Genomic DNA, 25,091 nt, shown 5'->3' with positions numbered 1-25,091 from the left:
ACCAAAAGACATCGAAACTTTAGAAGCGGATATAGCCGTGATTTGCATTGGAGAATTTTTTTATATGACCAGATTATTTTAATGAATATTCAAGTGAAGAGGGTAACCATAATTAACATAGAAATAGAACTCGACCACATTTCACAATATACAACTGTGAAACACAACTATGATTCTCAAAGGTTATATTGATCCTTTTAGCTTTATTTATTGTAACATTCACATTAAAACTTCCTAATTAAGATGCGTTGTGGATGACATTCTAGTCATTTAGTTATAAACAAGCAAGGGACCTGAAAGAAATGTGGATTGGTGCAAGTTATTAGTGTGCATTACCATGACATTTAAAAGAATATTGAGAACCATATTCAAGATAAGTGAAATCGGTATTTAAAAAGCAATCCCTTCGAAAACTATGTTAACAACGGTAAGTTTACACAAAGATACTTACTGAACCAAGCGTGTTCCAAGATTGGGCATCAGAATTAGTAGTAATATTATTTATTGGAGGTGGGTCCGATCCTGGAAGACGAGATGAGACAACCGGTGGAGATATAATATTATTGCTACTAGGATCAACTTGAATTATGTCAGGATCTACAGGATTGATTAGTACAGGAGAAACGAAAGGAAGTCCCGAAGCTGGAGGTCGATGAGGACTTGAACTGTAAGTGATATTAGTCACAGGAATATGCTGCATAGTTAGCGATGGAGACAAACTTTTGGCACATATACTACTAGCTGAGTGAACTTGAGATTCAGAATGACTGATTGGAATCGATGGTTTGACAGGACCACTACAACACCGATTATCAAGAAACTGTTGAGCTACATGTCTTAAATAAGGATTAACTTGTGTATCGGTTGTATTATCATTAAGGTTACGTCTCATATTAGAACCATTAAGAGCTGCATGAAATAGTGCAATAGCAACAGAAGGTTCAACATTACCACCTAGCCGATCGATTAATGTTTGCAAAACAGGATTAGCTAACGGTGAAACAGAAGAATTTCGACCAAGTACAACTGGTGATGTAGGTGGAGGTGGCGCATTTGAGACAGTTCTTGAAGTAATCTGAGGATGACTAGTACCGTTAGTTACGATTGGTGATGAAGGTGGAACGAATGATTGTTTTGTTGTGCATATGTTATTATTTTGTTGAGAATGAGACACCAAAGAGGAATGTTGTGAAATTGGTGTCGGGGTAACACTAGTGTATTTACCACACGAAGCGAATACGGGCGCACTATTCAATAATTGATCGCATGTAGTACTAATACTATTACTATTACTAGCAATAGTACTATTGGTAACTGTAGTAGCCGATGCCAAATGTGGTCTCACGGGTGCAGACTCCATTGCCGTTTGTAAAGGATAAAGTTGAGACGTTGTTGTTGTAATCGAAGTGACTGATTCACTCATTGTGCAACCAGATTGCAATATCTTAGGATGTTGATAAGATATATTGTTTATATTACTGTTTACGTAGATGTTATTATTAAACGGTAACTGAGCGACTGAACACGTGGAAACTACTGGTGTAGTATTGAGTTGATGAGTAGCAGTAGTTAAACGATTATTATGTGCAGTATTGGTTAAATTTGCTGAGGTTACACAAATTGGTGGAGTAAAAATTCCATGTGAAACTTTAGTTTCACTGTGAGTAGATTCAGTCGTGTTTTTGTTTATATTCAATGAATCTTGTTGGTTCCAGTTAATGTTAGCTGCTTTCCCTTGATTATTGTTCGGATTTGTGACAGATAAAACAGCCGCCTGTACGGTTTTAGGAAATGAATAACAACAACAAAAACAAACAAACAAATGTAACCATGGAAAACATAGAATAGCATGATTATTGTGAGCATTTTGAGGTGAATTACATTCAACTATAAAATATTGACATAGTTTTTTTTTCAAAAAAAGAAAAACGAGAACAAGTAAAGCCCTTTTTGGTTGTAATCACCAGTTGGAAAACACAACTGCTTTTCATTATCAGTTACTTTGGAGTTAAAATTCCGATACTACTCTATGACCATATATCATATGGTCACGAGAATACACATACAAACTGATTGTTCTACATTTTTGGAGAAACTAATAATAACATTTTCATTGAAATTGGTAGACAATAATGTAACTCAACGACCGACTGGATGTTCATACATCAATTATTAAGCTGAAGCACGCGCCTATGCAATATGTGTGCGGGATCCAGGTTTAAAAATCTGTGGACAGTGTGGTTGGAAGTTAAATATTTAAAATAAACGATCAGTCATAGTCAATATAGGTATGAAAGGTATTAGAATGTGAACAAAGAGATTCCGAGTGCTGTTAAACTATGGAGGTGGTTGTAACAAGGCGAATTATAGTATTTCAATAAACAACCTATTCGAACATTTTCCCTTCCGTTATGGGAAGACAGTGTCGCTAGAGATGCTAGTTGTTTATAGGGGACTATATATATATATATATATATATATATATATATATATATATATATATATATATATATATATATATATATATATATATATCACAACAACTTTCTGCACGGTACGGAGTACTACTCTACTCTCTCGGGCCTCAAGTTTGTCGCTTCCAGTTTTACTACTCTGAAATTGATATATCTGAGATGACAGGATTTAAAAGAACACGTATTCTAGCCAATATAGTTCTATTGGAACACTATAATTTGAAAGCCTAACCATTACGTTATTTTGTAGCAGCTACAGTGTTCTCTAACTATGTTATCAAATGTTCAGTCTTTCGCACAATTTAGTTAGTACATTATTTCTAACTCTTGTTATTTTCATCTTACAGTGTTAATGTGCTATAACAATTCGGTCTAAAATCACATGCACTTTAGTCCCATGTTCATGATGACTAACTTATTGAATGGAATAAGTGTGTCACAATTCAAGTTAGCACATAAGGTGGCCTGCTTGAATATCTGGGCTACCTGCTCCTGCTGTCTAGATATTTCAACAAGTCATCTGTTTCCTTGCTTGTTTTAACAGATCATTATGTCAATTAATTGCACAACCTATTCAGGTATGCTGCACAAGTTACAAAATATACAATCGGAGACATTGTGATGGCTGGCAATATGGATTGAAAAGAATGAATATTATTCAGATGTCAACTTTTGAAATGCTCATATCTAACTGGTCGCCACCCAATATTTATTTTCAATATTGATCAAGAACTAAGAAACGGAAACTCGTTGAAATTTTGATGGGGCTCTGTTCCCTGAGCTAGATGGTTTGGTCGTGGAGCTTTCATCGTTCTCCTGAACGACATCAGCACAAACTTCAGATAGAAGTGAAGCGTTCGAATTTCTCTATATGTGGTTCACAGCTTGGTATACCTAATGTGTGCTGATGTCGTTCAGAAGGACGATGAAAGCTCCACGACCAAACCATCCAGCTCAGAGAACAAAACTCCATCAAAATCATCTACCTGAGCTACAAATCTCCACTCGCTGAAACATTGTGTACTGAGAATACTTTATTATACCAAAAATGTAATATTGAATAGAGCTAATAATAATAATAAAAAAAGTAGATCAAAGTGATAAATTATTGTTTAAAGTCTGAGAATATCTAACTATTTTATTCATTTTGAATAGAAATGACTGTAGATAATATATAATTAAATAAAGTTCAAATAAAATGAAAACAAATATTAACAAACCTTTATATTAGCAGCAGCCTGTTGAGCTGCATTCACAGGTAGTGTAATAGTGGCTGCAGAAATTGTACGTGAATTATTATTACCAACAACTCCAGCTGCTGCCGCTGGACCAGTCACTGTTACTTGACTACCTGGTATAAGTTGTAAAGCAGCAAGAAGAGTATTGAGAACTGCACTTCCTGTTCCAATATTGATAGGATTTCTTGAATCATTCTTGCCTAAATTACTAGTTTTTCCAGTCGGGATTGTAACAGCGGCTACAATTGGTTCACTAGTTATAGGAAGAGAAAATGGTATTCCTGTTGGGGTATTTGATATATTAGTTGCTATTGTTGAATTAACCGTTTGTAATGACTGGCTAGTTGTAATACTTATAGTAGGGAAAGTAGTAGCAATAGTAGCAGCAGTAGTAGTAGTAATGGTTGGAGTACACGTTGATATACTGGTTAAAATACTAGGTAACGATATAGATTCATGTGGTAATGGATTGTTGACGGAAATTTTAGATGACTGAATATTACTTGTACTAATAGTTGTTCCGATCGTAGTAGTAGCAGGACTACTAACAGTATTACATGACCAATTTTTGAGATAACTCTGAACATCAAAATGACCAGCACATACATCACTAATCACTTCATCTACTGTATCAACAGACTGGCTAGAAGTAACACAGAAAGTGGCCGGTGGTACATTCAACACGGAAGATTCAGATACAGATAATGGAGCAGTAGTGGTGCATGAAATTATCTCAGGATGTCTGATAGATTTCGTATCTAACACTACAAGTCCTGGTGATGAGTTAATTGGTGATGACGAGGCAACCACCACAGTTGTAGAAGGAAGAGATTGAGAATTTGTGGTAGTCATGTTTTCAGCTGTAGTACAAGGCGTTTTACGAGTTTGGTGAGTGGAATTAGGAGATGGACATAATGACGGAGATGATCGATGATGATGTAACTGAGCTGGATTGAAACCAACTGGTGATTCTTCATCAAAATTCGGTTCATAAGGATCAACAGATGTGTGAATATTACAGCTTTTCATTTTTTGTACACAATCAGCCGAAGACAACGTTGCACCACTATGCGCAATTTGGGAACAACTTGTCGTTATCACAGAATGACTTGGAATAATAGGTTCCGTTGATTTAGTAGATAGAGTTGATGGAGCACAAGAAACGGGAAGTAAAGTCGGATTAACTACAGTTGAAGATGTTAAAACCGTAGGTGTTGAAAATGAAAACACAGTGGTATCCTTTAACACAGGAACAGTGTTTGATATTGCCTTACTTTCAGAACGTCTTTGACGACGACTTGCATGATTAACGGGTAATGCAGTAGATGTATCTAAATTGCTATGACAAATATCAGATCGCTTTAAAGATGTTTGTGAACCGTCGAGCGTACCACATGATTGCCTTGTTACACGAGTGCTATTCACCTGACCAACAGGTAAATTGAGGGGTGCACAAGCATTGACTCCCGGAATAGAGGGTAGTTGTAGATCAGAAGATATTTTAGGATGAAGTAAACCAGATGTACAGGGTATAGTTGGATTTGGGACATGAACACTTGGTAAATCAACACTGCACGTCGCAACAGGATGACCAGACATATGTGCATTAGGACTTACTAACTTCGCAGATCTAGACGAAGAATTAGTTTTTGATGGAGAACATGTACTTACAGTAACAAGGAGTGAACGGCGTTGACCGCTGTATGATCGTCTATTATGAGGTGAAGCCATTCCAGGCAAAGTATTTTGTTCATTGTAAACTTTAGGTGTTTGATTCATGGATATAGTCGATAACGTTGATGTAGGAACCGACATTGAAGAGGTAGCTGGATGGTGAGTAGAATGGTGACAATGAGCAGCAGCCGCAGCTGCCTGTTGATTTTCTTCAACACGTTCAGCCTTAACTCGTTCAATAACACTTTGAACATAACGAGTAATATCATGTACTTCAGTCGGTTGAGAATTCAATGACATTGAAGACGATATAGATGTCATCGGTTTTACATTACTCAAGCATGTTTGACGTGGAACTGTATGATCTACTTGAATGACAGTTTCAGGTGATTTTTCGCAAGCTTTAAAGTTTACAGGTTTATTGTCGAGAATTAGGGGAGAATTAATTAATTTAGGAAATGTACATACTGAACTGAAAGAGACTGAATCATGTGGTGAGACAGATGATGTTGATTGAGTGAAAATAATAGAAGTAGGAACACAAGATATTTGGTGAAAAATATCATTCTTTGGAGATAATTTTGTTGTTATTTCCTTGGCAAGACTTGTTTCATTGACTACTGTTATTTCTGAATGAGTAGAATAAGATAAATTAGTTTTTAGAGAATCTACAGTATTATTCAAAGATGTAATGTATGCAGTAGAAGAGTCATTATTTGTAACATTTTCAGCTGAAGGTTTAAAGGAACTGATGGCTCCTGTTGCATTTGAATGATCAATATCGTCATGATTATTACTTAATGACGGTACATTATTGCTTTCAAAACTATGAACAGTAGAATACTGAGAAACAACAATAGTCTGTAAGAGAGGAGGAGAGCAGTTTTCTGCTTTATTAGATTTTGATTCAGTTGGATTTGGAGAAGGAACTTTGATTGAAATTTCTTCAATCATGACAGAACTCAACGGTTGCTTGTTTGTTGTTTCTGGCTTGATTGATAGTTGTTCATCAGAGTGGAGTTGTTGATCTCCACCAGTTGGAGACATTTTGTTCGACAATGTGGGTGAATCACATCGATTTAATTTGTCGTGATTATCATTATCGTTATCATTAATGGATACATTAAAACTACTATCAACTTTCTTTTCACCTGTACCACATGATGAACAAGAAGATAAAGAATGCTGATTATTCACACTGATAGAAGATTGTAGCCTTAAAGTAGTATCTTGAGGTTTCTCTTCATCTGAAGACTCCATAATGGAATTTGACAATTTTTCTACAAATGAATCAGATTGATAAGTAACAGTATTTGGTTCAGGTTTACTATCTAGTAATTCACAACCCTCATCGTCGTCGTCATCATCATCGTCACCATCATCAAATTCTAAATGAACTGGATTCGGTGAACTTGATGCAATACCAGAACGCCACTCATCATCATCTTCACCATCAGTGAATTTCAAGCATGGACTATTTGCATCGTCATCATCATCTTCATCAAGTTCACATTGTTCCATCGGCTCAGTAGATATAGTAGATTTGGAATTGGCAGAAAAACGGTCTGAATCCAGGAGAGCATCAAATGCAGAATCTCCATCTGCATCTCTAGATTGAAGAGTACTAGCAGTAGTGGTATTCATGGTGCACAAATTACTCAAACACTTTTTTTGTTTTCTATTAATGTAGTCTGAATGGCAACGGCTAGAATTAGGACTGTGAATATGTGAATCTAAACCGAATACATTGGATTCATCAGTCTCACTATGTACAGGAGATGACATTTGTCTATCTCCTCCTCTATGATGAAGATAAGAATCTTTCACACTATGATGATCACTTGTACCAGTAGTGTGGGATACTGAATCAGAACAACTTATAAAGCTGCCTTTCACATCTTCTGCTTCAGAATCTAATATGGTGCCATCATCAGAAAAGTACGGTTTTGGACTGTGAATATGATGTTGTTTTCGATAAGTTGAATGATGGTGTTTCGGTGAGGTGAAATGTCGATGATGATTTGTATGATTATAGATTTGGTTAGAACAATCATTTTCACCAATATTTTTTTGTAGTGTAGTTAAAACTCTTTTACGTTTATTAGGATGTAGATCGGTAGTTGTGGGTCTTGGTGAAAGAATTTCATTACGCTGCCTTTTAAGCAAACCACTATTAACAAATGATAATTTTTCTGAAGACTTATGTCTATCATTATCATTGGTCGAAGGTAATTGTTTGGAACATTTATTATTTTGTTTATTGTGTGATTTTGATTTTTTCCCGGTATCTTTCCATTCTAATGCAGTTGAAAGACTAATGGACTTTTTGTTCGGTTCACCAGATCGGTGATGATCTATATCATAATTATTATTATTACGACTGAATGGATTAGAAGAATTAAAACTTGAGAAATTTGTATTTTTCAACTGATTCAACTTGTTTGTTGAAAAATGAAGTTTTCGTTTTGTTAAATTTGATGGATCTAGTTTACTATCATTAGTTGAACATGATAAAGATGAACTAAACTGACTTAAAGCATCATCATCGTCATCTTCGCCATCATCATCATCATCATCATCATTATCACTAAGGTGGTGATTTGACCATTTACGGTTTGGGACTGCAGCAGCGGAGGCAGCAGTGGAAAGTTTATTTGGTCGAATACACTCATGATAAGTAGCGGAGACCGGGAATCGCATGCCCAAACTTAATCGAGTTAAAGTTTCCGGTGGAGAATTCGAGTGACATTCACCTTCGCTTGATAATGAAGATGATAAAGAGCTGACAATACTTCGACGACGTTTATTTCTCGAGTTTAAATTTCTGGACATTCTTCGTGAAAAAAGATGTGACCCATTTGTATCGTTGCAAATTTTATCAGTATGTATATGAGTTGAGTGCCATTGAGATAGATGACTACTATCGCTGAGAAAAGAATGCATTGAAACAGTGTCACTTTTTTGACGATTACTATGCTTCTTGTTAGACGAACGGTTAGCATCTAATTTACATTTTGAATTAATAGAATGATGTGATTTTCCGCTTAATGAAAATGTGTTATTAATTTTACCACATTGCTCATTACTAAACGAATCTGGAGAAGAAATGGGAACATTGTTATTAATATTGGATTGTGGTGGAGACTTGTTTGATTGTTCTTTCTTTCTTTGTTTCTTACTATTTTTCTCTCTGGTAGAAAAACTTTCAAGTTGTCGTTGACGTCGTTCTTCAGCTTCTTTATTTGTACGACGCTTAATTTTATCATACATCGACTCATAGACAGGTGACCCGCTACTCCACCAATCTGTAATATCATTGGTGGCTCCACCAACAGTTGGTGTTTCTACTCCGATATTACAACGTCTAGGATCAATAGATGTATGTCGAGATGTTTTACATCTAAGCGGAGGAGCTGAAACTGGAGTTAAGGGCAGTGAATCATTACTTTGTTTATCTTGGTTTGACATAAACAACTCAGTATTTTCGGAAAGACTACAAGGAGAAATTAAATTACTAGGCTGCGACGATCGATTAATACCAGTAAGTTTTATTGAAACCGTTAACGGTGTTGTAGATGAAGTACATGAGGGACTATTTGAACCTGGGGAGGATGAAGCCAATGCAGGGTTAGAAGATAAATGAAGTTTTAAGCTTGAAGGAGAGTCACTGAATGTTCGCGATTTATTTGTATTCCCACAGTGAGAATTATCATTACCGTTGGATTGTGAAACATTGCGTTTCAATGAAGGAGATGACGAAGTAACTTTAATTTGGCTATTGGAGTTAGATTTGGAGACGACTACAGATTGAAAGTGATTCGTTGTTGAATTATTGCTTGTTAATGGGCTACTACCAGTGCTGCCTCCTCCACTACTATTTGTACTGCTGAAACTAGGACCACCACTGCTTACTCCACTGCTGGCACTGACAGAGCAAGCTGTTGGAGTTGGACTAACTCTAAACTCGCTCATAGTTAAAACTGTAGGCGTATGAGTGAGTGGTTGTGCGGATGCCGATAATCTCAAAGACGAATGATGATTAGGTACTGGACCAATAAATTCGGACTGACAACCGTTAGGTAGAGTTTCACACCCATTATTCGGCGTTCGTCGGATATTATTATTTCCTATGATGGAAGAGGAAGATCCTCCAGGACTAGAGAGGCCACCGCTACTAGCGGCCGAACTACGAATAGGTGATAAAACAGATGAATTGACTGTCATAACTCTTAGAGGTTGTTGAACAAAAGACGAATCAGATGGTGTATCTGCTAGCCACGATGAATATGAATCAGCAGACTTTGAACTTTGTGTGTTTGACGAGTGTGACGAATCAGTTTTTCTACAGGACTTATTTTCTTTGAGTTTTCCAGTACTTAGAGATTTATGAACTTTTAATTGACTGCAATTTGAGGATGAACTGCGTTCCGATAGTTTAGCTGAACGTTTGTTGTCATGTGCATCGATGGACTTTGATTTATGGTTACTTTTTATAGACGGAGCCTTGGTAAGACGACTTGATGAACCAGTACATTTAGAAGATGTTCCAGATGAAGCACTTATAGAGCTTCCTGAGGATGATATTGATGTACTACTAATACTACTACTGCTAGTACTATCACTACTCACACTTGTACTGCTACTACTACTACTGCTACTGGTACTAAAGCTACTCGGGCTACTATCATGTGATCGTTTTAACCGATGGTGATAAGTACGATCTGATAATTGATTCGATTGATTAGTAAATTTTAAACGTGATGACTTTCGATTGGAACATTCCCTTGAAATTATTTCAGACTGTTTTTCTATAAACAAATTACTACCATTCTTCACCTCGTTAACTTCTTTATTGACATCTGTCAAAGGATGACTAAGCAAATTGGTTTTTTGATTATTATGATTAGAGGCTAGTTCAGAGGTGTGATGTGTTAATGTTTGCGTTGACGTTCGATATGAAGTCTTAGTGTTAGTATTCAATGCTGAGTGAACAGTGAGAGGGTATACGGAACCGGGAGAAGAATTAAGACTATTGCAATCAGTCGATTTCGAAGTCAATGTCGTGATTGCTGTAGAAGCGGTAGGTGGTTGAAAATTACTGGTTTTATTTGATGAATCCCATCGATCCACAATGTTGGATGATGAAATAATCCGAACACGATGAGAATTTAAAGATGATCTTGAATAGGTAAAAATAAAATAAAAATAAGCAAGATTAAAGTTGTTACTTTTGGAAGGTTAAGTCCTAAAATAATGAACTAATGAGAACATACAGTTTAAAGAAGCAAACAGGGGAAATCAACTTCTTATTTAACATTTGTTAACACTATGAAATACGCATTTTAGAGAGGCACACAAGAAATAATGATGGGCGAAACAGTTCACTATTGGTCATTTAAGACCAGATTCTGTTTAACTGTTTTCTTTTTCATTATAACTGTTAACTAGAAATACTTGAATGTTATAGGTGATTTGCGATTTTACTCTGCAATATCAAAACACAGCGTAGGTGATGTTGAAACACTCAGACTAGGAGTCAATTACTAATAACTACTGTAAAATCTCTATATAGCACAAATAAGACATAAGCTATTACTCAACAATCATTTAGTGTTTAATACGTTATCTAACTCTTTTTTCCAATCGTTAATATACCTTTTGTCCATGATGGAAACATTTGAAGACTATACCCTTGAAAATTGGATCTGTGCAAATGTCTAATCTTGAGGATAGTTGTGAAACACCAACTCAAGTTAACTATAGTCCGGAGAAAAAAACAATCTGAATGATAGATATGATATTGTTAGCAAACAATGTAAGTGAGAGTAAATAGCATGAAAACTGTTCAAGAAGAATGTTTTAATACATTCACTTTTTTTCCTAAAAAAAGAAGTAACTAAACCAAATGCTTATATATACATACATACCTTGACGCATTTAACTGTAGATTAGTGACAATACTTGATTGTCTAGGACTAGCAAAATCAACTGCTATAGGACGTCGTGTTGAAGTTTTTACATTCTGACCAGTTATTGTAATTCCTGTTGTTGATGAAGCTGTAGTAGTGATCGGTGGTGTAGGAGATGAATAACGTTTGGAACAGCGTAATTCAGTTAATAGACGAATTGCATGTTCAGTTGAATTTAATTTTATATAAGCTGCACAATGAGGTGGAGATGTAGAAATCAACGGAGTAGATTGATTACGTGTACTTTGATCAGTACGATTGATAAGTGCAATCTAAAATAAATTTACAATTATTATAAATAATTATTAATGTATGCTAACTTTCAAAGGAAACATTTTCTTTATTCATTAAAAGTACTTTATTTACTTCCAATAGAATAAAAAACACCTTCAAAGACATTTGAATATCAGGATATGTATATGCAATACAAACAGGATGTCAATTGTTATGAGGTAAACAGTGGTTATAAGTTTAGTAAACTTAGAGAATAGAAGCATCAAAGTAACTAACTAGTATAATGAGAAGCGATTTATTGCGTAAGAGTGATTTAGTCGACACACACACACACTGGATAAAATATTGTGAAAATCTGAATAAAATTTATCTGTTTAACAACTAACACTAATTCATCAAATGACATAATAGTTTGGAATAGTAATCTGTTTCATGTGGCTGATAATCTTCAGAATAAACTTGTAAAGGAAACTGCTTTTATTGTTGGACTGTGTTATATACCAGTCAGGTAGGTGCTAATATTCTAAGGAGTAAGTGATAAAATTTCAAAGATGATTTTTCAATGTCCATTATTTGTACAACAACGAGTCTGTTTTCTGTGTTGACGGTTGTGAAATCCTATTGCTCATTATTCAAATAGTGTTTGTAGAAATTCAAATGTTCAGTCTATTTGAAATTATTAAATCGAATCGTTGATAATGATGTCTATAGCTCCGTTTGGAATTATGAAAACAATCTCTGGGATCATTTCAATTACTGAAAGGCGATGATGATAATAGTGACGGCAAAGACAATGCCATTGTTTCTTAGGTCATGTCAGACATAGATGAAAATAAAACAAAGCTTACAATAAAACTCTGGTGGGGACGAAACAAACTAGAAAAACGTGTATTTTTTCCAGACAGATACACACAAACATGTTTTAAAAGATTTGGGAATAGGTTATTTTTGATTTTCCCTCTTCTTTAATTGTTTTTTCACCAGTACAAGATAAAAAGATCAGAGATATAGTATACACAGAATAGCAGTCTAAATAGATAGAGAGTTAAGTACTGAGATGGAATTTATGGTGTGTAGTGGATGATGAGAGAGTAAGATGATCAGACATTATTGATGAAAGGGGACATTATGAACTAGACAAATAAAAGTATGCAGGTAATAATAATGTAATTATCATTATTCTAGTTTTATGTACATCAATATAGAGACAGGAAGTTATATTATTATGATATGATATGTTGGGCAATTAAAAGGATAAGGAAATGTTTACTGTTTTAATCGATGAATTAGTTTAAATAAAATATAGAGATTAGTATAGGGAGTGGCAAATAATGTTTGGAGTAGAAAAAAATAGTACTGGTACTATACCATTTTACAAACCTTTTTTAGGCAATGAAACAACACATAAGATCCTGTTAACTTCATTATCAATGAAAAAGTTGGTGGGGGGGGATAGTTCAAACAATGTTAGCAGTTACACATGGTTTACAGTGAAGATGTGGTTTATTGTTTAAACCTCTAAATGCAAGTTGTTGCTTCAGGACTGGTCTGCGTCAACACCTGAACTAAGGATAGGGAGTGAAGTAGTAGAACGCGTTGACAACTTCACTTATCTTGGAAGTCTGATCAGCTCTAATGGGTTGATGACTGACGAAATCTCAGCACGGATTCGAAAAGCTGATGAGGTTGTGAATCTTCATCGACTGAGATGGTTGGGCCACGTGTTACGTATGCCCGAACACCGATTACCACGACGTGAAATGCTAACCGGTGTTCGGGATGGTTGGAAGAAAGTTAGGGGTGGCCAAACCAAAACGTGGCATCAGTGCTTGAAGACACTAACTTCTAGTCTGAGCCATGTTGGTAGATGCAGACTACTTGGTTGGAGTCTAAGTGACTATCGTAACCAATGGTTGGAGACTGGGTGACATGGCTCAGAATCGATCACAATGGCGTCAGTGTATACAATCTCTGTTTTCCCTTAAACTAAGAGATTAAAATCGCTTCATATCTTTGTTTCTACGAACTAATTCTTTCTTCCTGTACTTTAGCCTTATCTGCCATCTTTCTTTTATATATTACCACCTCTGAATTAACTACTTTTATGAATTCGGTGTCCACTTGGTTGTGTTAATGAGGTATGGCAACTTGGACCGATGCATGTATGTGCCTGGTCCTACATTGTAGCTGACTGACTGACTAACACTACGTGTTTGTTACTTTTCATCTATAAAGCTTTTTTTAAGAAACAAGGCAATAAACAGCTGTCAAAGTAGTAGGCTTCACTTTCGATGTTTATCCTCTAAACAAAAACCGTGCATTTTCCTTCGCCCTCTGTGTGTTAGAAATGTAGGTGGGAAACGAATCAATTGCTTCATGAAACGTATGAACTGGTACAAATGAGCATGTATCAATCAATGATAAACAAGGCGAAAAATATATACCGACTAGAATAATCTGTACAAGTTTAATAACATCCTAACATTTTGTCAACTTTCTATGCAAAAAACAAGTGAGAGTTAGAGTTATAGTGATGGATAAGAAAAAAATCTGAGTATATATGAGTCTTGATGTAGAGACTAAATAACTCGGAGTTGAATGTCACTCTAAACAGTCATACTTGAAACATGGACGTTTTAGACAATTTCTAAATTAATACACTTTTCACTATTAAAATTCTGAAAGAATCCAAGGAGTGAAAGGATATAAAAGAATTTTAATCATTACGATTAGTTAGTAAAGAACACGAAAGGTTGCAAATGATCAGAAGATAATAAACTTGGGAATAACTTTAAAATTACTGTAGGGGCGGGAAAATAGAGATTTATTCAATTTCATACTTAACATAAACGAATGGTCTTAGTTAAGCAGCCACCGAAAATCCGGAAGCACTGGACAGTGGTATGAAACTCCACAATCCTGCCAACACTGGATACCGACTCAATGGTCTAGAGGTTAAGTGCTCGTGCGTAAGACCGAAGGTTCTGGGTTCAATGTCTGGTGGCTTGTTCATGAATACACACTGCTCAGGAGCCAATACTAGCAAGAGACAGTTTCCCAGTACATCTTGGTTTTCAACGGTTATTTAACTAGGATTATTCCGTGATGTTAACTACGAAATAACTTTGGAATTTGATTTTTTTAAAGGGGAAAACATTATACGTTATTTTGGACAGTTTTCATATTCGTAAGAAATTATAAACGTCTCCTGTAACACGCAAATTGTAGTGTCTATACGAACAGAACATTATCTTAGTATACTTGTGACAGTCTACAGATCACAATCAAACATAATACAAAAAGTGTACACCGGTGAACTGAATAGAAAAGTAATTCCTTTATATAAAAATGTATGATACATACAATTAAAAATCTGATTTGTAAAAACAAAAAACAAAACTGGTCTGAAAAATCAAACTTCAATCGCATCAATAACTTAAACCAAGTGAAATTAACTTCGTACACACACCATATCTGATGTGTACGCATAAGAAATAATAAACGCGAAAGAATGTGAGTGGGTGTAGTAAACTACAAACAGTTTAAAAAAACGGGTAAGGGGATAAATACAATTTTAGGTAGTAGTGAAGATAGATTTATAGACAACAATGTCAAGTGTCTACATACTACAAGTGTAAACGTGTTTTTACTGTGGATACAAAAGGTCATAATATGATGGTTGAAAAAAACTAATTTTTCCATGTAAAACTTCTGATTGTATACAAATGCATCAAATTTGACGTTAATCTGATGATGATAATAATAATATACAAGGGAACCAACATCATCGTCACTATGTAATCAACATAATTGTCGAAGTACATAGTACAGACAAGCAAATAGCACAGTTTAGCATAAACAATCATGGTGAAAACAAATACGCATACATACATGCAACATAGCAGTGAAATTAGATGGGTTTGTTTTAGAAATTTTTGTGTGAAATATATGAAATTTAGAATTCCCGCGAAAAAAAGACTACACTAATAAATAGTCAAACAATTACATGATTTCCCTATTTCGGTAATTGCGATCAAATTCATATTGAAACTATAATTTACAATACTAGTGGGTTACTTAGCTGTAACTCTCCCTATATATACATGGGGAAAATTAATAATACTTACTTCTTGAACGGGAGCAATTTGTGATAACGTATGTAATAATTCTTCATCTGTCAAATTAGCCAATGAAGGTGGTAGGTCTGATATCCATAAACTAGTTGTCGGTGTACTTGGTGTATAAGCAAGTGAGAGTGGTCGACCACCTAAACGAAGCGGTTCACGAGCATGAGCATTCATTGCGCGAATGGGACCACGCATTTCAGCGAATTGAATAAGAGCTGAACTAGAACTGGGTTTAAGTTGAACATTCTAAAAATATAGGTCAGATAGGGTGAGAGAAATAATAGTGCAATTACAATTCGGTCAAATGTTTAATGGAAGACTACATTGTGTGAAAAAATTAGTAGGACGTAATAAGGAGGGATGAATAAGAATGTAGATTCAAGTTAATATTCTATATGAGTCATATGAACATTAACAATTTTATTCTATTTTGTTTGAAAATCCTAAACTCATATGCTTCAAACGATGTACTTTGCCCTTAACCTGGCCATTTTTCGGATTATTAATTCGGATATATAATTGTAGAACCTGAAGAGAATTTACGGAGAATATTCTGCATTCAAATATTAGTCTTTTATTATGATGGGGATCTTTAAACGACCCTAAAAATAAACAATATGAGATTGAAAAAATTTTGTGGTGAAGAACACAGTTGAGGAATTTTACGGGAACAACCTGGGGACGCCAACATCTAATGGGATATTTACTATCGGTCATAATTTCTAATCAACTTTGTTTTAAAACATTAATAGAAGTGAGCGTTTACAGCTGACTCTTTTCAGTGTACGAACGTTGATATTCTTTTAGACAACTGATAACACAAGCATAAATATACTGTTCTCTATTCTCTCTCTCTAATGATTGTTTGGATTAGTAAATTAATACCGATACCAAAAAAACAACACTTAAAATTTTACAATATATGCATATAAACTATCAGAAACTCACTATGATATCACCAAATTTACGAAACGCCGTCGTCAGTTGTTCAGATGTAACAGGTCCAGTAGGTCCAACAGTAAGACCAGCAACATGCAGTGTTCGTGTTGGTGATTTATTTACTGTTGTTATTGTTTGACTGTTATTTGATAAATGATCATCAGTTGAATGAGAGTTAACAGTTTTATTTAGTCCAGATTGTATTGTAGTAGTAGTGGTAGTAGAAGTAGACAGTGAATTCATCAATGCGTCACTATTATTACTATTACTACTACCACTACTATTATTACTACTCGGCTTAGTAGTGTTTCCAATCAATGTACTTGAAGTTGAAGAACGTTTTAGAGAAAGTTCATCATTGACTAAAATGCAATGGGTAAAAGAAAATTTTATCATTTTACCTTGAAATGAATCCAACACATAAAGTATCTATCTGTTAGGATAGTCGGAAAAATATACCAATAATTATCGTGTTAAGTCTACGGTGACCCGTTACAACACTATCAGTTTAGGGGTTGTGGAGATTGTTAAGTTTTTGATTGAGATCATGAACCGATTGATGTTAGACCACAATTGAAAACCTGGATCATCAATCGGTTCATGATCTCAATCAAAACTTAACAATCTCCACAACCCCTATAATGATAATTACCATGTGCTCACTAGTGACTAGCTTCGTGAGAAAATTTTCGGAGTTCTGGTGAGAAGCCGTGACCAGTGGAGCTAATCCGTGTCGGGTAGAAACAGGTGTCTATCGCAGTACAATGGAAGATGGTCGCGCATCTTCGTGGATTGGTTGAGGTTAGACATTGACACCATTGGATGCCGGCTCAGTGGTCTAGTAGCTTAGGCGTTCGCATGCGAAACAGAAGGCCCTGGGTTCGAATCCTGTGAGCGGGGTTGTGGATGCGTACTACTGAGGAGTTCCACAGTAGGATGAAACGGCCATCCAGTTCTTCCAAGTTTTCAATGGTGGTCCCTAATATTGATCGGTTCTTGACCTCAATGAAATCTTCATGGTTAAAACTCATCATTTCGGACAAATATACAGGAGAAAATAACACTTTCATTCAACTAAAATGATAAACATCTAGTTGATTACGAGACATGAAATCAGGTACATAAAGGCAAAGATTCAAGTCCCTACATTACATCAACACACCAAGGCGAAGTCATTATCAGAATTTTAAAAAACGATCAGCTTCGGTAAATTATTGTAAGCTACATTGATCCATATTACAGAAAAAAAGACAAGAAACTGTAAAGAAAAAGCCAACACAACACTTACCATTTGACCCTGGATGTAATTCAACTGAAACAGGAGTAGAGAATAGAATTTTAGCACCACCTTGAATTGCTTGATAAGCACATTCGGCCTCTTCTGCACGTCGAAATGTTACAATTGCTAACCTAGTTGTATTTGTTGAACCATTATTTGTTGGAGGTAGAACCACTGATTGGATACGACCACATCGTCGAAATTCAGTAAATAAACTTTGTCTTAAATGAGCGTCAGATAATTTACTTGGAGGTGGGAGATCGCTAATTTTTAAACCACGATAGGAATTTGACATACGTGTTGTTAATGTGGAACTTTGAACTGGACGTAATACTTGACTGAACATCTGAACATTGTTAACAATATTTGATGAAGTGTTGTTGTTAGTTGTACGTTTAAATATCAGTGGTCCTCTTCCCAGTTGATCATTGTTAGGAAGTGAATGATGTGAATCATTTGATCCTTTATGAAGAGCGTTAGTATTCAACTCCCTGTCATAAATTTTTTTTAAAGACAATATTATTAATACTGGAAATTTTATAGATAAGAGATGAATTTAAATCTAATGTACAGAAATATTTCAAACAAATGTATTTATTTAATTCATTAGCTGGGTACCTAGCAGTGTACTCGGTTTCGAGTGTGAGTACTGGTGATATTGTTTGGTTGTCCAAACCATAACACGTAAGGAGTAGTTCGAACGAGTAACTTATAGAATGTAAATTGAACCCTTTAATCACTAAGCTACCAGCCCATCTCAAAGTGATCTGTATACAACCACAGAAACACATGATTTATATGAATTGTTAAGAGCTAATTGGTTGAACCGAAAATCTGCGTAATATTGTACTTGTGAATTTATGGAGAATACAACTACAATCAAGTGTGGTGACCAACCCTATTCAATCTGAATGTAAACCGAGTATCACTGAACTATCGAGTTATACAATTTCGTCATTGTAACTACATCATTAAAAAAGTTACATTGGTCATTATGTGAAATAGTTTATACAATCAAATTAACCAATAACTTTTTGAAATATACTCTGCTTAAGTACATGAACATATAAAATAGTTTGATTAAAATCAAAGGAAACTTCGTCTGATCAGAATTTTAATATTAAACTACATAAAACTATGGTTGGGAATAATGAGAAGACAGTGGGTGATTGCTGGGCTGGGGATTTTAAAAGAGGGTATCCACGTTTTAAAAACAGTTAGGTGGTGATAACTTGGTAATTAAACCATTCACTTCGCATTCAACCATTAGGATACATATCCAAACTAGGTTATGTTTTGTACTAAGTTTTGACAACCAAGTAATATCATTAAGAAAAAAACTAAGTTTCTTTTGGATTTGGTGATAAAAACTAGGCCTAGAACATAGACTAAGTGTGATCCTGATAAGACGGTAGTAAGGCGTATTCTATATATATATATAGGATGAATTACATAAATCAGTACTTGGTGGTAGGCTTCGTTAACTAATGCAACTTTTATAGCCAACAGTGGCTCAACTAGACTGTTCGTTTCATTTTCGAAAGTATAATTCCAAACAATGATACCTCATAACTTCAAAGCTACCATCACAACAATGAAATAACTACAAAGTGAGTTAGCAACAAACAGTAGGTGGTGCACAAAAGATTTCCTAGATCATTCAGTCGACGCAATAAAATGGAATGGAATATTCTCCTTTCTCGAAAGTTATTCATCATTTTCCTCTTTAAACTTCACAGTGAAATCGATCAAAGGTAAATGTAATAAGCAAGTATTGTGTTTGAAACCAAACGTATTTTAGGAGCAAAAATAAAACACCTTTGAATCTTAAATTGGTTTAATAAACGATGAGAATTCTGGAATAGCTAAAATATGAGTGACACTATTAGGGTAATTCTATATATCCAGGTAGAATGAGAACAAGTTAAATGCACTAAGTATACGTATATATATTTAAATATATTGAGAATCAATTGAAGTTATACATCTGAACCATTAAATACCAGCTCAGTGATTTAAAGACTTAGCGCTCGCCGCGAGATCTGAAGGCCCCGGGTTCGATGTGATCGTGGATAAGCACATTTCCTAGACTAGGACGAAACAAATGACCAGTGTTTTCTGGTTTTCAATAGATAAAGATCGAAAGATTGAATCCGAAAAATGTGAAAGTTCCTTCTCGTTGATTAGTTAGCTATTTTCACATTAAGAAAACATTTGGAGTTTCACACAATTGGCTGAATGGACTGATGAGTTTAAACTTGAAACAACTTAGTTATAGAATGCCATCAAAACTCTTTAAATAATGTAAATCATTTAAAAGGTGTTTAACACAAATATGTAGGAGTGCTTTACCAAAAGGAAAAAAATAGATTTTTTTCTACATATACGTAAACGTATCAAGTGTAAGCATCATTATGCATCTGACTGAAGAAAAACAATCGATTGCATTACTTACTAAAGGTATATTAAATATCTTGTTAAAAAAAGCAATAATCGAACGTGAATAGTGCGAAAAGAACATGTATATGCATGAAAAAGGAATATAGCTGTCATATAATATACTACTAAGTAGAACGAAATATATTACTGATTTAAACATGATTTACTTTAAGAAAACAAATAATACATGAAGTATTGGTATACTTTCTTTCTTTTAAAAAAGTACTGGTTTTGAGAGAAGAGAAAAAAATATGAACTATGTATAGATTTTGAATGATGGACCTATTTTCTTTATCAGGATGAATAATGAGACAAATATCAAGCGAAAATTCGTGTACTTGGCTCTAACTAAAATTGATTGTATAAGACTGAGTGACAACTCACTATTTGGTTAAAACTGAAATTAGAGGAACAGGGTTAGTTGAGTGCTGAGTGATTGAATATTTGGAGACCGTAAGGTGATGTGTATCAAAATCGGCAGAAGTGGTGTAAAAACCTTATTTCTATATCATTCATTTGATTCTTAGATTTAAAGTTATTTGAAACTCTTTACTCCTTTCTAAATCTTATTTCCTACGGTTAGTCATTTGTCCAATCATACTATTATTACTTCGACATTTTTTTATATACATCTAGTTAATTTAATCTCGTTGTGGAAAAGTGAACCGATTCATTGTGACCTAGGTTGTTTGTGGATGAACAATTACTATGTGAACAACTCAGCCACCTCATTTCATCAAAGTGTACAAAACGAATCTTGTTATGAAATAACTGGTATTCTTGTGACCCATTTGTTTACTAGGACAAAAGAAACGGGAAAAGGGATGTGTAGTTAAATAATCCCGGTAAAATATTCAATTGATTTTCGTACGACAGGTTAAACAATATAGTATAAACCAGACACTGTTACCATCTTTATTATGTTATTTAGGTAAGTAGGAATTATTATTTTGATCAGACTAAGTCTAGAAAAAGAAAATATCTGAGAAAATACATCGAACATAAATAAGGAAGCTGAGAAAATTCTCGTATCGAAATGGACATTCAAATGACAATAGAATATACTATTACATAATATGAAACAAATTCGGGCATTATAAAACAACATCTTGGGGCCTAGATATAATTTGTTTGTAATACAAAATTCTGAACTTTGTCGAACATTAAACACATAACTAAATTTATATTCCAATACAAGTCACGGTTTTGAATAACACTATTAGTGTTTTTGTAATACAAAAAGAATCATACCATTGAAAATTACGCATGGGAAGTGTGAAGTAGGGACAATGGTAAGCATGAAAATAATTGTATTGTTAAACATCATACAATTTATGTTAAAGGCTACACTAATCAGTCGGTCATATGCAGCGTAGAACCTGACATATGTGAATCAGTTAACAGCTGCATAGCATCACACATGAATTCGACAGTCTTAATACCAAAAGTATTATTTTATGGTACTGTGACTAGTATAATCAGTTACATATTAAAATATTTGTTACATTACTATCTATCGTTCATTTAATACATTCCTTTCTTTTAAAAAAGACATGTCAACTATTTATAAGTGCAAACATTGTGTACGCAAGATACTAATTGTGAAAAATCATGTACACTTTCAATCTCTATGTTTACATTTATTTGAAGTACATAGAAAACTAAGGTTTCTGAGAGAGTAAACTAACTAATAAGTCACACAAATTCCATGGAATCTAGGTTACTGAAATTACAAGTTGGAGAGATAAACATCAACAGCTCCAAATAATTTAAAAGAAATTTGTCAAACCACATAAAAGATTCAGTTTGTCTATGTGCTTTGCTATTTGTTTCAGAAGAACAACCATTTACAACCGATTTTAAAAGAAAACTGAGAAAATGAGCAAAACCAATCATTCCACTGTACACAATAATAATAATAATACTTAGCAAAGTTATGAAAAACAATTATGTAGAAACACAAAAAGATGACTCCACTATTTGAACAGTTAAATCAAGAGATTACGACCTTTTGTTCCAAGTCATAGTTAATTATTCAGATTAGCTCATTCCATGAGTCAGACAAATTCCTACGATCGAGAACTAAGAGGCATAGTAAAACTATTTGAGTTACGATCAAACCGTTGTAACACTTTTTTCTTTGGTTTCGTTAGCTTGTTACTATTAGTTCTTCGTACGCACTACGACTACTTTTGTAACATCTTCAACTCGAATATATTACGATGGTTAGTTGGATTAAGTGAAAAGAAAAAACTTTTTACATCAAGGTTGTACTGAGAAGAAAATATAATCATTTAATCAATCGCTTTTATCTTGATTCACAATTAGTAGTGAATGAACATGAAAGAATGCTCACCGTCTCAACTGACTAATTACAATCTTGCGAACACGAACGTATAAGGATAAGTTATATTGATTAACGTGTACGCAGAGTTAGGAAAAATTTGAATCATAATACTGATTATAAGTTATTGTTTTACCAGCAATTAAAAAATTCACTTATACGGGAGGATTTTGGTGAGGTGTTATGTCTAGGAATACAAATAGTGTAAACACAGTTTTGAGTTAAAACAATAAATTATAAAAGCATAGTCAACTAATCTTTGTATTGTTAGTTAAGCATGATTGGAAGATTAGTGATACAATAATTTTACAAAGGAGTGTTGGAGGTGACCAACCAGTAAGCAAATAAATATTAAGTAGTTCCATCGGATGTAAACTGTTACAATGGTAAACAGAACTGAACTCCTATTATGGAAATAAATCTTATATTTGGAAATAGTGGAAAAACAAACTTTCCTCGGAACTTTTTCAGAGATAATGATCAGAATGAATTTGATAGATAAATATCGAAGCTTCCCTAATTATTTTATTCAGATTGTAAAGATTTACAAATATAAATGATTGAAAAAAAAACAAGCAAATGGATAAAACGTAATTAAAGCTTCTTTATCGGTAACTAATCAAATTATTAATGCATAAATAACAAGCCAAAAATAAGAATTTAGTACGGTCAGCACTGAGAATATGATACTGAGGAACATCTAACTTTAAGCAGTCTTATGAATTCTGGAACCTCCTTATTTATGGAACTAATACCACTCTTCTGACAGTAAAATGTGACAGAAGCATTTCTCCAACTTCTCATGTTTAAGAAAGTTCCTGTGGTGTAGTATGGAAGTTACTGAACTATTTATATTGAGAACCATATTCAATCGTACACGGTTTGATATTTCTTATCAAAAGAATAACAATACTTAACTCTACATCATCAAACATCATTACTATTACGCTACAATGATGCGATTACAAAATTTATTTATTGAGTAAAATTAATAAACATATTTCAGAGTTTAGAATTCATAATACCTAGATGAAAATCGTATTATAGACACCGATTAGATATTGTCACTAACAATATATGATATCAAGAATTATGACTAGATAATTTCGCTAGCGTGAAGTTTGACGTTTCTGCAGAAATTTACGTTGCTAAACTTGAACAACAATAACACAACAGAAAATTCATTATAGAATTAATCAAAACAAAGCCAGAGAGACGAGTACACGAAAAGATTTTAAGTGACTCGACATTTTCAGCTATCGATAAACAACATAAATCACAAATTTAATCATCAGTAGAAACGTCACTTCATTAATCATAAGCGTATTATTCATGTCGGTTAAGAAAAGTCTAAGAAAATTTTTTTCCAGTCTATGATATAGATTCAAACAATAACAATAACAATGAAGATTTAAAAGCCCCAGCCTCACAAAAAAAGGTACAGTTTTTAGACTTATATATTTTGGTGAAAAATAGAACTGATCGAATCAACGAACATCAAGTGGAAATCAAATGAACTAAGATGGTAAAAGAAATAACAATTTTTTTCCAACACAATGACATTATTCTGTGATCTTTAAGATTGTATATAGTGTAATTGATTTCAAAGAATACTGTCGTTACTGATTGTGAATAATCTGATGAAAACTAAACTCCATATAATAATGTACGAATCATTTTTTAAAAAAGCAATGGATAGAAGAATAATTAATCACTGGAAATAACAATGAAGCTGATTTTTTTTGAGTTAGTAATCCAGAATAAGAGTACTAGTAACAATTATTTTGAGCATAATTTTCCTGAATGACATGGTTCAGTTAATTTACAAATACGCCTGAAAATATAAAGCTTCAGTGAGTAGATAAGATTTTGTCTCAGAATACTATTAAGCACAGAAGCGATAGACAAACGTTGGGTGGATGGGACAAGCGGGGAAATTATTCTACCTTAAACCCAACTAATTTCTACGCACAAAACAAGTGTATGAATAACATAAATAACATTTTAAGAACTCGTCCCTTGATAGATGAATAATCAATTACTTATAGAATCTTTTGTGATATGCAAATACACCAAACTGATTGACGAATTGATAAATAACAATAATTACAAAACGAAATACTCAAGGAATTTCGCAGCAAATTGTTCTGATACTATCGTAGCAGAAAGTGCCTACCTGAATTATAATACTTAAGACAAAACTACTATTATAACCAAAGTAGATTCGTTTTCTCAAAATTCTTGTTGCGAATTAAAGACCTCAACTCCTCTCTTGGTTAAACCTCACTACTTACTGCATAATGAAACAACACCACTGAATTGCAGTTTACCAGTTCAGTATAAACCAGTTTCAGAGTGTAAATTATATTTTCAT

At 34.1% G+C, this 25,091-nt stretch overlaps 1 protein-coding gene across 2 annotated transcripts in view; it reads right to left on the bottom strand.

Annotated features, from left to right (window-relative positions):
- MS3_00006053 (uncharacterized protein) overlaps positions 1-25,091 on the bottom strand; it is a 64,354-nt gene that overhangs the window by 8,429 nt on the left and 30,834 nt on the right. The window contains exons 3-8 of one of the 2 annotated variants that reach the window (XM_051214153.1): positions 17,944-18,425; positions 16,665-17,017; positions 15,717-15,962; positions 11,314-11,627; positions 3,695-10,565; positions 452-1,774 (exon numbers count right to left, since the gene is read on the bottom strand). In XM_051214153.1, the coding sequence (XP_051067296.1) occupies positions 452-1,774; positions 3,695-10,565; positions 11,314-11,627; positions 15,717-15,962; positions 16,665-17,017; positions 17,944-18,425 (9,589 nt within the window). Of the gene's footprint in view, positions 1-451; positions 1,775-3,694; positions 10,566-11,313; positions 11,628-15,716; positions 15,963-16,664; positions 17,018-17,259; positions 18,426-25,091 lie in introns of those variants that run through there. The other variant, XM_051214152.1, reaches the window with a different exon arrangement.

Source organism: Schistosoma haematobium, chromosome 2, assembly GCF_000699445.3.
Source record: "Schistosoma haematobium chromosome 2, whole genome shotgun sequence".
In the NCBI taxonomy this organism is placed as follows: Eukaryota; Metazoa; Platyhelminthes; class Trematoda; order Strigeidida; family Schistosomatidae; genus Schistosoma; species Schistosoma haematobium.
The sequence above is the reverse complement of the archived record's forward strand: the minus strand, read 5'-3'. Positions and strand labels throughout refer to the sequence as shown.